This window comes from Barbus barbus (genome assembly GCF_936440315.1).
Source record: "Barbus barbus genome assembly, chromosome: 14".
Lineage (NCBI taxonomy): Eukaryota > Metazoa > Chordata > Actinopteri > Cypriniformes > Cyprinidae > Barbus > Barbus barbus.
In genome coordinates, this window is record NC_136742.1 from 31,804,756 (window position 1) to 31,818,689 (window position 13,934).

Sequence of the window (13,934 nt, forward strand, 5' to 3'; positions counted from 1 at the left end):
CAGTACAAAAGCAGACGGAGGCAATTCAGCACATCCTCCCTAAACGGCGGGATGCTCCAGCTGCCACCGCTGGCCCAAGGGCCAGGCCCCAGTCTGCTGGTCGCCGTGGGCGCCCTCCTGCGTCCTCCAGAGCTGCTCCGCCCCGTGCTGAGTCGTCACCTAGGCCGGTGCGTCGAGCCTCTCGCAGGAGTGCGGCGCCCCCCGCGCCTCAGCCGGCCGCCAAGTCCTCCAGGAAGACGACAAAGCGGCCCTGACGCGCACAACCCGGAGATGGAGGAATTTGCTCTTTCCCAGGAGACGACGAGGCTAGCGTCGCTCCTTCCCCCGGAGGAGGGCCGGGTGGAGAATCCTGTGTTTTCTTTTCTTTCTGTTCCGCCACTGGCTCAAGGGCCAGTGGTACCCACATTGTCAAAGAAAGAGCAATTTCCCTTCCCTCCGGGTTCCCAGGTCTGCGGGCTGACAGTGTGCGACGCAATGCCTCCTCACTCTCACCCGAGACCCATATTGCCTGTGGCCAAGAGAGTGCGGTCTGGGGACGCGATGCCTCCCCACGCACCTCTAACCAGTCCCCCCGGGGACTTAGGGAGTTTTGTGGGGATGAGTCAGAACGCACTGCCTTCTGTTCCATCCAACCTTACTCCCCCTCGCTGCACCACTGCGGGCACGTCGATTGGGCCTTTGGTGCCGCTTGCACGGTATCTGGGGGCGTGGCTTGCGCTACCCAGCCCGTCTCGCTGGCTCATTCGCACAGTTCGACTCGGCTATGCGATTCAGTTCGCCAGGCGGCCGCCCAGGTTCAGCGGCATCCTCGAGACTTCGGTGGCAGTCCGAGATGCACCTGTCCTGCGCGAGGAGATTGCTGTCCTTCTGGCAAAGGGTGCAATCGAGCCGGTCCCTCCAGCCGAGATGAGGCAGGGGTTTTACAGCCCCTACTTCATCGTGCCCAAGAAAGGCGGTGGCCTCCGGCCAATCCTGGACCTGCGAGTCTTGAATCGGGCCCTACACAAGCTCCCGTTCAAGACGTTGACGCAGATGAGTTCACTTCGTGGATTGGTTTGCAGCGATCGACCTGAAGGACGCTTACTTTCATGTCTCGATTCGCCCTCGACACAGGCCGTTCCTACGGTTTGCGTTCGAGGGGCGGGCATGGCAGTACAGGATCCTCCCATTCGGGCTCTCCCTGTCTCCCCGTGCCTTCACGAAGGTGGCGGAGGGCGCCCTTGCCCCGTTACGGGAAGTGGGCGTCAGGATCCTCAACTATCTCGACGATTGGCTCATCCTGGCCCGATCGCGAGAACAGTTGGGTGGTCACAGGGACCTGGTGCTCCGGCACCTCAGCCAGTTGGGGCTTCGGGTCAACTGGGAAAAGAGCAAGCTCTCCCCTGTGCAGAGAATCTCTTTTCTCGGTGTGGAGTTAGACTCTGTGAGTATGACGGCACGTCTCTCGGACGAGCATGCCCAATCAGTGCTGAACTGCCTGAGTTCCTTCAGAGGCAGGACAGTGGTTCCGCTGAAACAGTTTCAGCAGCTCCTGGGGCATATGGCATCCGTAGCCGCAGTCACGCCGCTCGGGTTGCTTCATATGAGACCACTTCAGCACTGGTTACACTCACGGGTCCCGAGATGGGCATGGCGCCGCGGGACACGTCGTGTCACCATCACGCTATCGTGTCGCCGCTCTTTCAGCCCCTGGTCGGACCTTGCCTTCCTACGGGCCGGGGTGCCCTTAGGACAAGTGTCCCGGCATGTTGTTGTCACAACAGATGCCTCCAGCATGGGCTGGGGCGCTACATGCAACGGGCAGGCAGCCTCGGGGCTCTGGATGGGGCCTCGACTGCTTTGGCACATCAACTGCCTAGAGCTGTTGGCAGTGCATCTGGCCTTAAAGCAGTTCCGGCCACTGCTCCTAGGCCAGCACGTGTTGGTCCGCACGGACAACACTGCGGCTGTTTCGTACATCAACCGGCAGGGAGGTCTACGATCACGCCGCATGTCACAGCTCGCCCGCCATCTCCTCCTCTGGAGTCAGTCACAGCTCAAATCGCTGCGCGCCGTCCACATTCCGGGGGAGCTCAATCGTGCAGCCGACGCGCTCTCACGACAGCTCACTTCCCCGGAGAATGGCGACTCCATCCCGAGACGATCCGGCTGATTTGGAGTCGATTCGGGGAAGCTCAGGTAGACCTGTTTGCTTCCCGCAAGTCCTCCCACTGCCAGCTGTATTTCCCCCTGGCCGGGGCCCCCCCCGGCACAGACGCACTGGCACACAGCTGGCCTCGGGCTCTGCGCAAGTATGCGTTTCCCCCAGTGAGCCTGATCGCACAGACACTGTGCAAGGTCAGGGAGGACGAGGAGCAGGTCTTGTTGGTTGCGCCATATTGGCCCACCCGGACCTGATTTCCGGAACTCACCCTCCTCGCGACAGCCCCTCCCTGGCGCATCCCTCTGAGGAAGGACCTTCTTTCTCAGGGGCTCGGCACCATACGGCACCCGCGTCCGGCTCTGTGGAACCGCCATGTGCGGCTCCTGGATGGGACGCGGCAGACTTGAGTGGCCTGCCACAGGCTGAAGTGGAGTCTGTTCGCGGACTGGTGTTCTTCTCGGCGGGAGGACCCCCGAAGATGCACGATTGGAGTGGTGCTTTCTTTCCTGCAAGAGAGGTTGGAGCGCGGGCTGTCGCCCTCCACCTTGAAAGTGTACGTGGCTGCTATTGCGGCCCATCACGATGCAGTGGACGGCCGGTCCCTGGGGAAGCACGATCTCATCGTGAGGTTCCTGAGGGGTGCCAGAAGGTTAAATCCTCCTAGGCCACCCCTGATGCCCTCCTGGGATCTCTCTATTGTCCTGGCTGGACTTCAGAGAGGTCCCTTTGAGCCGCTGGACTCAGTCGAGCTGAAATTCCTGTCGGCCAAGACAGCGCTCCTGACCGCGCTCACTTCCATCAAGAGGGTCGGGGACCTTCAAGCATTTTCGGTAAGCGAAGAGTGCCTTGTGTTTGGGCCGGCCTACTCTCACGTTGTCCTGAGACCCCGGCCTGGATACGTGCCTAAGGTTCCCACCACGCCTTTCCGCGATCAGGTGGTGAACCTGCAAGCACTGCCCTCGGAGGAGGCAGACCCAGCCTTGGCGTTGCTGTGTCCTGTAAGAGCGCTGCGCATATACGTGGACCGCACCCGGAGCTTCAGAAGCTCTGAGCAGCTCTTTGTCTGCCACGGAGGTCAGCAGAAAGGGAAGGCTGTCTCCAAGCAGAGGTTGGCCCACTGGATAGTGGATGCCATCGCCTTGACGTACCAATCCCAAGGCGAGCCGTGCCCCCTCGGGGTGAGGGCTCACTCCACACGGAGTGTTGCCTCCTCCTATGCGCTGGCGCACGGCGCCTCTTTGGCAGACATCTGTAGAGCTGCGGGCTGGGCGACACCGAACACCTTCGCGAGATTTTACAGTCTCCGCGTTGAGCCAGTCTCTTCCCGTGTGTTGGGTAACAGGTAAGTGGCGGGAAGAGTTGGCCGGTGTCACGCTTGCTGCGCCATTCCCCCTTACCCGGGGATACGAGCGCCTATTCTCTCCTCCAGTTAGTTCCCCGGACGGCGAACCCTGGCGGAGTTCCTCCAGCACCCCCGGCAGTCAGGCTGGGCGGAGCAGTCTGACGCCAGGCCCAGTACCGGTGTTAGCTTGCCCGGGTCTCCGGTCAGCCCCTGTACTCGGCTAGGTGCCCGTGTGGCCTGATTCCCTTCGGGTGATCCCACATGTGTATTCATCCACGGTATGGTTTCCCTCACGGTAAACCCGTGTCTTCCCTTTGACAGAGCTCTGTCAGACCCTGCTGGCAGCCTTCCTCCCTTCTCCTAGGTAGGATCTGCCCCAGGGTCCAGGCGTATGTAGCACTGCCCCAGGCTTGGGCCAGTCCATACCAGTGTCTCCACACGTTACCTCCCTTCGGGCAGGGTGTGGCCTCCGTAGCGCCCTTCTCCGGAAGGCTCGCTTCCCCGTCGTTACTGCCGGGCTGTAACAACAAACAGGAAAGACTTGAAGCAGTCTTTCATAGAAGGTCGAAATCCCTTCCGATTTCTGGGGAAAGGAACAGCGGCTTGGCTATCTCCAGCAGCAATGTACTCAGTGGTCCCTGCGGGCACCAAGGTTAGCGAATTTGCGCTGGGGCGACGGGAAGGTTGCGACCTTCGCATCGCATTTGTCTGTCACGCGCTAGCTTGTCAACATCTGCATGCCACAAGGTCGTGACGGGGTTCAGGTTGTGGCGCTTTCCATAGACCCCTAATGTCATCACGACATAACTCGTAGTGACCGACAGATAGGGAACGTCTCGGTTACGTACGTAACCCTCGTTCCCTGATGGAGGGAACGGAGACGTTATGTCCCCATGCCACAATCTTGAACCATCGCTGGTTGCCAGGGACACGTTCTCGGCTCCTCAGCGGAAAACCTGATGAGTGGATGCACCTGTCGCCCTTTTATACCCGTATGCACGGGGAGTGGCTCAGGTATGCAAAATCCACTAGCCAAATTTCATTGGCGTTTTCTCTTATCAGAGGCAGTCGGGGCTCTCAAGTAAATCCCCTAATGTCGTCACGACATAACGTCTCCGTTCCCTCCATCAGGGAACGAGGGTTACGTACGTAACCGAGACGTTTTTCTGAGTTGTTAATTTTCTGATATTTTCTTATAAATTTTCTAACAGTCATTCATTCATTTATATATTAATTTATATTTGTTAAAAATTTCAATACATTTTTATTTATAAATTATTATTATTTATTTGCTCATTCATTGATATAATTTTTTATTCATTCATTCATAATAGAATTTAACTTTTAATTGTTTACCATTTAACTTAATATTTTTTTATTTGTTTGCTTATTTTTTATACATTCATTATACAAAATAATTTATTCATAATATAATTTTAATTTCAATTTTAGAAGTTTAATAAAAAATTTATTTATTTACTGTTAATATATTTAGTAATTTATTTATTTATATTTATTTATTCATTCATCCTTTCTTTTACAATATTATTCATTCATTTAGAATAGAATTTCATTTTATTTATGATTATTTTTATATCATTTATTTTTATTTATTAATTTTCATTTTTATTTAATTTAATTAATCTATAATTTATTCATTCATAATATAAATCTTTTTTTTTTTTTTTTTTTCATTTGAACTGGCTGAACTATTAGCCACAAGCATTATAAGGTGCTTACAGCCACAAAACAGTGCTTTCTGAATTTGATCGACTGTCCTCTCAGCTTTTATTAAACGTTAAGAGGTTTGTTCTGGTTCTGGTTGTTCACTCTGAATGTTCCTCCTCTGGATGATATGATGTGTATTTTCCTTCTCTTCTTGTTTTTAGCTCGCTCTCATACTGTAGTGTTGATACTGTACTGTACTTCTGCTCCTGCGAGTGTAAATCTGTGCATCATTAGAAACAGAAACACCAGCAAACGACTGACGCAAGCTTAACATTCGCTTCATTCACAGCCTCGCTGTTTCTCTCAGTTAAAGCACTGGAAGAGTTTGGGAAATGTTTGTTCTTCATTTACAGTAAACGTGAAATCAATGCTTTCATCAGTGATATTATTCTGACATCATCAGTCCCTCTTATTCATCAGAGACATTCATATACTTCATACATTTACACACTTTCACCATCTAATTAATTCATCATGGAGAAAGTCACTTGTTAAACATCCTGTTTTACTCAGAAATACCAAAAAGTGAAATGGGTGCATATATTGTGTTTCATTTAATTGTATTTATATTTATTTATTTTATTTTATTTGTTCATTTGCAATACAGTGTGATTTCTGTTTTTAATTACTATTAATTTATTTTTTATTGTTTCATTAATTTTATAATATTATATTAATATGATCCATTCATTAATTCCCCCCAGAGTTTCACTAATCATATAATTAATTAAATATTTATTTTATTTTTATTTTATCATTTTATTTCTTCCCCCTGAGATTTACTAATTTTATAATTATATATAATTTCATATATAATATATTTTTTAGCTATTTCCAGTGGATCATTGATGTATTGGTGTATCAATATTATTACTACAATACAGTTTATTTTATTTGATATTTGTATATTTTTAGGCCAATATTTTATTTTATTATATTGTATTTTATTTTATTTTCACCGGTTTCTGATTTTAGGCCAATACTTTCATTTTATTTTAAATTTATTTTATATTTTTTATTTTATTTTATATGCATCTGATTGTGCTTTAGGACAATATTACCTTCTATTTTTAATTATTATTATTTATCTGTGCATGCTTTTACATTAATATTACCTACATTTAATTTATATATATATATATATATATATTAATGATTAATATTATGTTGCCAATGGCTGTGACGTAACGTTAGAATCATGCTGAAATCGTGTGTGTGTGTGTGTGTGTGTGTGTTCTCCGTGCAGGGAAAGCGTATCCTCCAGAGTTTTATTATGACACCTATAACCCGCTGTGGCAGAACCGTCCGCGTGTCTATGGCTATAAGCTGCAGTGGACGCAGATGAACCCGAGCGCCGTGGACCGGATCATGGCGTACCGCCTCGGGATCCGACAGGTGAGTCCTGAGGATTGCCTTAAAAAATATTGCTATTACTTGGGTGATGATTACAGATTAGTGAAGATCATCATCACCATTATGAACATTTGTGTCCTTCATAGATTTATGCAATTTTCTAAGAGCAATTAAACACTACACTGTTTTTGTTATAAACTCTATTTGGCATTGAGCGTTATTGCTAAGTATGTTTGCGCATACAGGGGATTTGTTTTAGTGTCACAAGCTTCCAGTACACAGAGACAACAACAACACAGACAATACAATTAAGATGAGAATAAAAATACACATGTAAATATAAATAAACAAAAATAGAAAAATATATTGAAAAATAAAATAAATTGTATGTACAGTTGTGTTATAGATAGAATAGAATAAGATGTAAGGATGTACTTTAACATCCATTAAATGTTTTCATTGCAAAAAAAAAAAAAAGGTTCTTCAGATGATTAAAATGTTCTTCACACTAAGAAAAAAACTATTCTTCTGTGTCATCACTGTGAAAAAAAACTTTCAAATCTTCCTTTTTTAGAGAGAACATTTATGGTATATTGGATTATTATAGAAGCATTAGAGTTGATTCACTGGTTCAATCAATTTTATTCCAACTTCCTTGTATCTTCATTTAAAAGGTTATATTATTTTAGTTTAGTTTAGTTTGCTTTGCCTTGCATAGTATGTATTTTAGATAGTATGACATGGTGCCCTGTAGTATATTTTTTATATTTTTTGGTACTATTTTTAGGTCAATATTACATTTAATTTTTAATTTTATTTATTTTATTCATATATATATATATATATATATATATATATATATATATATATATATATATATATATATATATATATATATATATATATATATATACAGACACACACAAATATAAAAATATAAAAATTTTCCTCTAAATTGAACTATTTCAGCTTGCCAAGACTTTTTAAGTTGTTTTAAGTCTCTTCTGCTCACCACGTCTGATTGAGAGTTTAGAGTGTTTTATCCAGTAAAAGCTCTTTTAGTGTAATTGTACAAGCGTCCAGCTTCAGCTGCTGCTTCTCGTGTCAAATCTTCTCTGATTTTGATCAAGTAAAGGTCAGAATAACTGCAGTCATATCTCCAGATGAACTCTTACTGGACTGAAGCAGTTCAGCTTTACTTGATTCTCCATCAATCATTTTCTAGATAAATCAGTGCGTCTCAAATCTGATCATCAGGATCTTTTGAGGAGCGTTTGTTTCCAGAAGCTTTACTTTCAGTGTTCCTCAGCGGAGGAATGATCTTCATCTCACATCTTCTGAGGAGCGTTTATTTCTTCATCTCTCAATCAGCATTGCATGGCATTATATGTTTGGATCATGTCAGTCTCTCTCCTCCAGACAGGGCAGCAGCGCTGGTGGGAGCAGGAGATTCCCGTGGAGGGAAACATCCAGAAAGGAGAGCTGATCACTCATAATCTGACGGAGCTCATCCGACCCGAGGCGTACGTGGTTCGACTGACGCCCATCACACGCTTCGGAGAGGGAGACTCCTCCACCAGATTCATCACATACAGCGGTACCATTAAACATGAACACTGCTCACCAGCTTTACTTTAACTATTTCACTCAGAAACTGTTAGGAAACTTCACAAATACTTAGAAACGGCAAGTAACTGAATGAAACAGGATATTTAGTTTTTAAATGTTTTTGATAAAAAGAAGTCTGCTCTGCTCACCAAGGCTGCATTTATTTGCTCAAAAATACAGTAAAAATTGTGAAATACTATTATAGTCTTCAAATATAATATTGATAATATCAATATAATATTGATAATATCAATATTACGTTTAATGTAAATGCATCTCCTATGGAGAGTCCCCATAAACCACAAAAACCAACGTGTGTGTGTGTGTGTGTGTGTGTGCGTGCGTGCGTGCGTGTGCGTGTGTGAGTGCGTGTGTGTGTGTGTGTGTGTGTGTGTGTGTGTGTGTGAGACTGTGTGTGTGTGTGAGACTGTGTGTGTGTGTGTGTGTGTGTGTGTGATATTTGAGCATGTTTTTAACAGCAGCTTCTGAGTAGTTCTCTGTGTTGGTGTAATATTCTTCAGCAGCAGGACATTAATGAATGCGTGGCGTGTGTTTTAATGTTCCGTCGTGTTTCTGGTTTTGTTGATGTTTTATAATAACAGTGTGTTTCTCAGCCAATATTCCTCAGGAAACGGTTGGCTTTGAGATGATTTGTGATTAGGGCGTTTAATCGAGTGCATTAAAATCAATTCTTTCAGCAGGCAAAAGCGTTTCATAAATCACTCGATGTTAACATTGTTCTGAGGTTAAGCTGAAGCTCTGCATCATTCAGCGTGACACGAATCGATCGACGTCTTTCTTTCTGACCGACTGGATTGTGTTTTATAAAAATTACTCGCTGCTAGTTTCCCTCGTCCTTTAGCTTGTTTATTACAGCTTGTTTTCTCCGTTTCTTGATCATGTTTGTCAAGCTCTATTAGTTTATAATGAGACACTAAAACTTATTTGAGCATTAATGCATTTATATATTTCAATGCAATACATCCTTCACATGCATATTTGATTGTGATAAATATGAGAAATCACTTTTTAATTCACATTTTATTCACTTATTAATGTTTGTGACTTCTTTAAACTTCTATTAGAGCAGGGGTCTCAAACTGCCGGCCCGCGGGCCATTTACGGCCCCCCCTCCCCCTCACTCCGGCCCGCAACTGACATAAAAAATATAACGCAATCCGGCCCGCAAAAATATTATTATTTTTTAAATTATTATTATTATTATTTGTAGTTGTTCTATAGCAATTTAAACTACCCATTCAATATGTACTAGAAACTAAAACACGGTTAAATAAAAAAAAAAATTAAATAGTGATAGCGCAAAAAACCCGCGCATGCCGGCAGACTTGCTAAGACGTTATCAGATTTCTGGGCTTTAGCAGTTTATTTTTTGTTTGGCTGTGAACAAAAATGTCTAATTCCAAACCGAAAAGGAAGGTGGATGATGAACACAGACTGTTTCAAGAAAGATGGACACTGCAGTATTTTTGTGTGGAGTTTAATGGAAACGCCACCTGTCTGATATGCAAAGAAAAAGTTGCCGTTCTGAAGGAATACAATCTCAAGCGTCATTACTTGACTAAACACGGAGACCAGTATGAGAATTACCAGGAAGACGAGAGAAAAAAAACGAGCCACACAGTTGCAGAGAGAGCTAAAGTCCCAGCAAAGCCTTTTCCACAGAGCCAAAAAGGATGCTGATGCTGCCGTTGAAGCGAGTTATGTAGTGAGTGAAATGATCACTAAAGCAGGAAAGCCATTCACTGAAGGGCAGTTTATGAAGGACTGCATGTTGAAGGTCGCTGATATTCTATGTCCAGAAAAGAAGAACATGTTCAACAATCTCTCTCTATCGGCCAATACAGTGGCAGAGCGGATTACCGAGTTATCGAGTGACATCTATGACCAGCTACGCGGGAAAGCTAGAGTTTTCACTGCGTACTCTGTGGCGCTTGACGAAAGTACAGACAAAACTGACACTGCTCAGCTAGCTATTTTCATCAGAGGTATTAATGACCAGTTTGAGGTGACGGAAGAATTGCTGAGTTTGTGTCCAATTCATGGCCGTACAACGGCCAAAGATATATTTCAGCATCTGTGCGACGCGATTGAACGTGCTGGTTTGCCGTGGAGCAGACTAGTAGGCATTACCACCGATGGCGCCCCATCCATGACAGGTAAAAGAAATGGACTGGTAGCGCTGGTACAAAGAAAGTTGGAAGAGGAAAATGCAGATCCAGCAGTTGTTCTGCACTGCATTATACACCAGCAGGCACTGTGCAGCAAATGCTTAAAATATGAACACGTCATGTCTGTTGTCCTAAGATGCATCAATTACATCAGGTCAAGAAGTTTACAGCACCGCCAGTTTCGAGCCTTTTTAGAAGAAATTGAGGCAACATATGGTGATGTACTTTACTTTACTGAGGTGCGCTGGCTCAGCAGGGGAAATGTCTTGAAGAGATTTTTTGAGTTAAGAACAGAGGTGAAGATATTTATGGAAGATGGCAGAATGGATGTTCCTGAATTTGATGATCCTAAATGGGTCATGGACCTTGCATTCCTAGTGGACATTACACAAGAGCTGAACATCCTTAACCTGAAGCTCCAGGGCCCTGGTCATCTCATCACAGCAGCGTATGAAAGTGTGAAAGCCTTCTCCACAAAATTGAGATTGTGGAAAACTCAGCTTTCTGCAAAAAATCTCAGTCATTTCACAACATGCAGATCTCTTGTGGAGGAGGGCATAGCATTCAATGGTGATGAATATGCCTCTGCTGTTGAAAACCTACTTCAGGAATTTGATCAGCGTTTTGGTGACTTCAAGGCACACTGTGACACTTTCCAGCTGTTTGCAGACCCCTTCTCAGCTGATGTGGAGAGTGTCCCAAATTTGTTGCAAATGGAACTTATTGACTTGCAGTGCAACAGTGAGCTGAAAACTAAATTCAGAGAGGCACAAGGAAATGCAGACAAGACTGCACAGTTTCTGAGAGAATTACCTCCATGCTTCCCAGAGCTTTCCAAAGTGTTCAGTCGGTTAATGTGCTTTTTTGGAAGCACATACCTGTGTGAGAAACTATTCTCAACTATGAACTTCAATAAATGCAAGTTCAGGTCCAGGCTTAGTGATGCTCATCTTGAAGCTGTACTCAGGGTTTCAACTGTGAACTCCATCAGGGCAAACGTGGCTCAGTTGTGTGAGCAGAAGCGCTGCCAAGTGTCTGGCAAGAAATATAATAGTTTGCAAATGTATTCAGAGATCGCAGTTGTTCAGTGTAAGGTTCAGCACAGTTTTGATAAATTACTTAAGTTAAAATAAAGTAGGTAACTTAAAAATGTAAAATTATATAACAATGCACAGACACTGTTGTTTATATTTTTGTTAAGCATGAAAAAAATATGTTAGTAATGTAATTTAAAAGAAATGTGAGCTAACATCTCAGCAATTAAAGTAAATTTCCAGAACTTTTGTGCTTTCTTCTTGTGCTTCAATGTTAAACGGCCCTCCTATGAGATGTCAGTCACAGCAATGGCCCCCAGCTAATTTGAGTTTGAGACCCTTGATTTAGAGAGAATCACTCACTAAATGTACACGAATATATACATTTACAGTAACACTGTTTTTTTATATGTATTCATATATTTTAAATTAAATGTATCTATTTTGTATTTACATTTATAATTCTATTTAAAGACTTGGATTTAGATTTATGTTTTTATTGTATTTATTAATTTTAAAATAAAAATTTAAAAAACATTTATATATTTTTTTCATCATTATTATATTGATTAACTTTAAATCAAATTAAATTCCATTTTTTTTATTATTACACAGTATATTAGGGAAAAAATGCCTTTTAGCAACATGTATTCAGATTTATTAGTATTATTATATTTACTAATTTTAAATTAAATGAAACCTGTTTGATTGGCCTGTTGATTTATTTGCCCCCCCAATTAGTAATGTAAAAAGTAAGGATCTGCACTCATAAGCGTGTTTATTGCTGTTTTCTCTCCAGCTGTGGTTTGTTTGCTGCGAGCGGCTCGTTTCATCAGCGTTTCATGATGTTACATCACATCTCAGTCGAGTTCCTCCGTTATGAGCGGAAGACAATAGCAGGCTGTGAAAGGGTTTATGTTATCTGTAGTTTCACATGATCTCGAGATCTGAGCTGAAGGTTCGTTTGTCTGTCAGACTCATTAACGCCGTTGATTGCTTTGGTTAGTATTCGCTCAGCTTTCTCTAACAGACTGAAGGAATGAACACTTCAGATCTGAAAATCTTTTAGAAAACGGTTTGAAATTAATCATTAAAAAATGAAAACAAATGTTATTTACATAATTTTTGTTATAAAATAAAAAAGTGATTTTTCAGAATTGTAAGCAAAAAAAAAAAATATTGGAGTGTTTTACAACAAAATAAAATTTAAATCTTTCTATTTCAAAATTACATGCTTCATTCAATGTGTTTCTTGCTGTTTCTTCGTATTTAGTCGTGAAATTTACTAGCAATTTCTGCAATTTAGTAACTTTTTAGTTTTTTTATTTTTGTCATAGTGATTTTTTTGGTGGATTGTATGGAATGAATTAGGGTCAATTTGGAAAATGTTAATTATAATAATGAATAACTGTTATTAATTAAAGTATGATGTGTTTAATGTTATTCAGCTGCTGATCTGATGAATGTTTTCTATTTTCCTCTTCACAGCTCTCATCAATCCTCCTCTGAGTGAGTATTTATGCACTATTCCTGCCTTTCTTTCTTTCTTTCTTTCTTTTTTGGAGCTGGTAAAGATCCTGAGTGTTCTCTGTTTTCTTGAGGATATCCTGCATTAGTTTGAGTAGCGAGAGTGACACCTGTGTTAATGCTAATGAATATTTATCCACAAACAGCAGCAGCTGAACCTCAAAGTCCTGCTCATCTGTGTGTGTGTTAATGACAGTCCTGACGCTCATTTCCAAACACAACACATGCTTTCAAGCCTAAAACGCTTCGGAACAGTCCTGTGTGTCGTGAAGTCATGTGATGATGTGTTTGAGAAACAGACACAAATGTAAGTTGTTTGTACTGATAATGCTGCTGCAGCACTGTTTACTCTGATTATAGAAAGAGTCACGGAGAGATTCTGGCTAAATTCCTACATTTGTAATTAGGGTTACGGTTAGGGATAAGGAAGAATGATTAAAAATGTGTGTATGTGTGTAGATAAATAAATCAATAAATAAATAAATTATAATCAAATAAATAATTATTATTTTTAGTGATCGACCGATATTGATTTTGTTTTATAACCAATACCAATTATTTGCATGTTTATGTGCCCGATAACCGATATGCAGAACCGATATTTATTTACTGTTATGTAGTAAGAATCACTTTGGTTTTTCTTCTTTTCAGTCATCTGTTTTTTTTAAGTGTTGAAAATTAGCAGTCTTTCATGTTAAATTTAATCTTCATATTACAACAATAAACAACATTTTATTTATAAAAAGCATCAGCAGCAACACTAATATTGACAATAAGCAAAATAAATGAAGAATGTCTAATGTTTTCAAATGGAGAAAATAAATAAAGGACAGGAGTCATATCAACTTAATTTTTTTAAACTACAGTTTTAGTAGGTTAATAAGCTGTTTAATAGGCCTATAGAGTCAAGAAAAATACACTGGATAATGTTAATTCACTGAATAATATTCTCTGGAATATTGGAATATAACAAACAAAACATCATATTTTATTGCATTTCTCAACTGGAA

General features: G+C 42.3%; 2 protein-coding genes across 4 annotated transcripts in view; one reads left to right on the forward strand and one right to left on the reverse strand.

Annotated features, from left to right (window-relative positions):
• LOC306880072 (transcriptional repressor protein YY1-like) overlaps nt 1-13,934 on the reverse strand; it is a 672,069-nt gene that overhangs the window by 324,084 nt on the left and 334,051 nt on the right. The window lies entirely within an intron of this gene.
• LOC306879911 (MAM domain-containing glycosylphosphatidylinositol anchor protein 2-like) overlaps nt 1-13,934 on the forward strand; it is a gene marked incomplete at both ends in the record, with an annotated part of 192,085 nt that overhangs the window by 165,808 nt on the left and 12,343 nt on the right. Inside the window, 2 exons of the mRNA XM_079433149.1 lie at nt 6,460-6,608; nt 7,986-8,163. Coding sequence (XP_079289275.1) covers nt 6,460-6,608; nt 7,986-8,163 — 327 coding nt within the window. The remainder of the gene's footprint in view (nt 1-6,459; nt 6,609-7,985; nt 8,164-13,934) is intronic.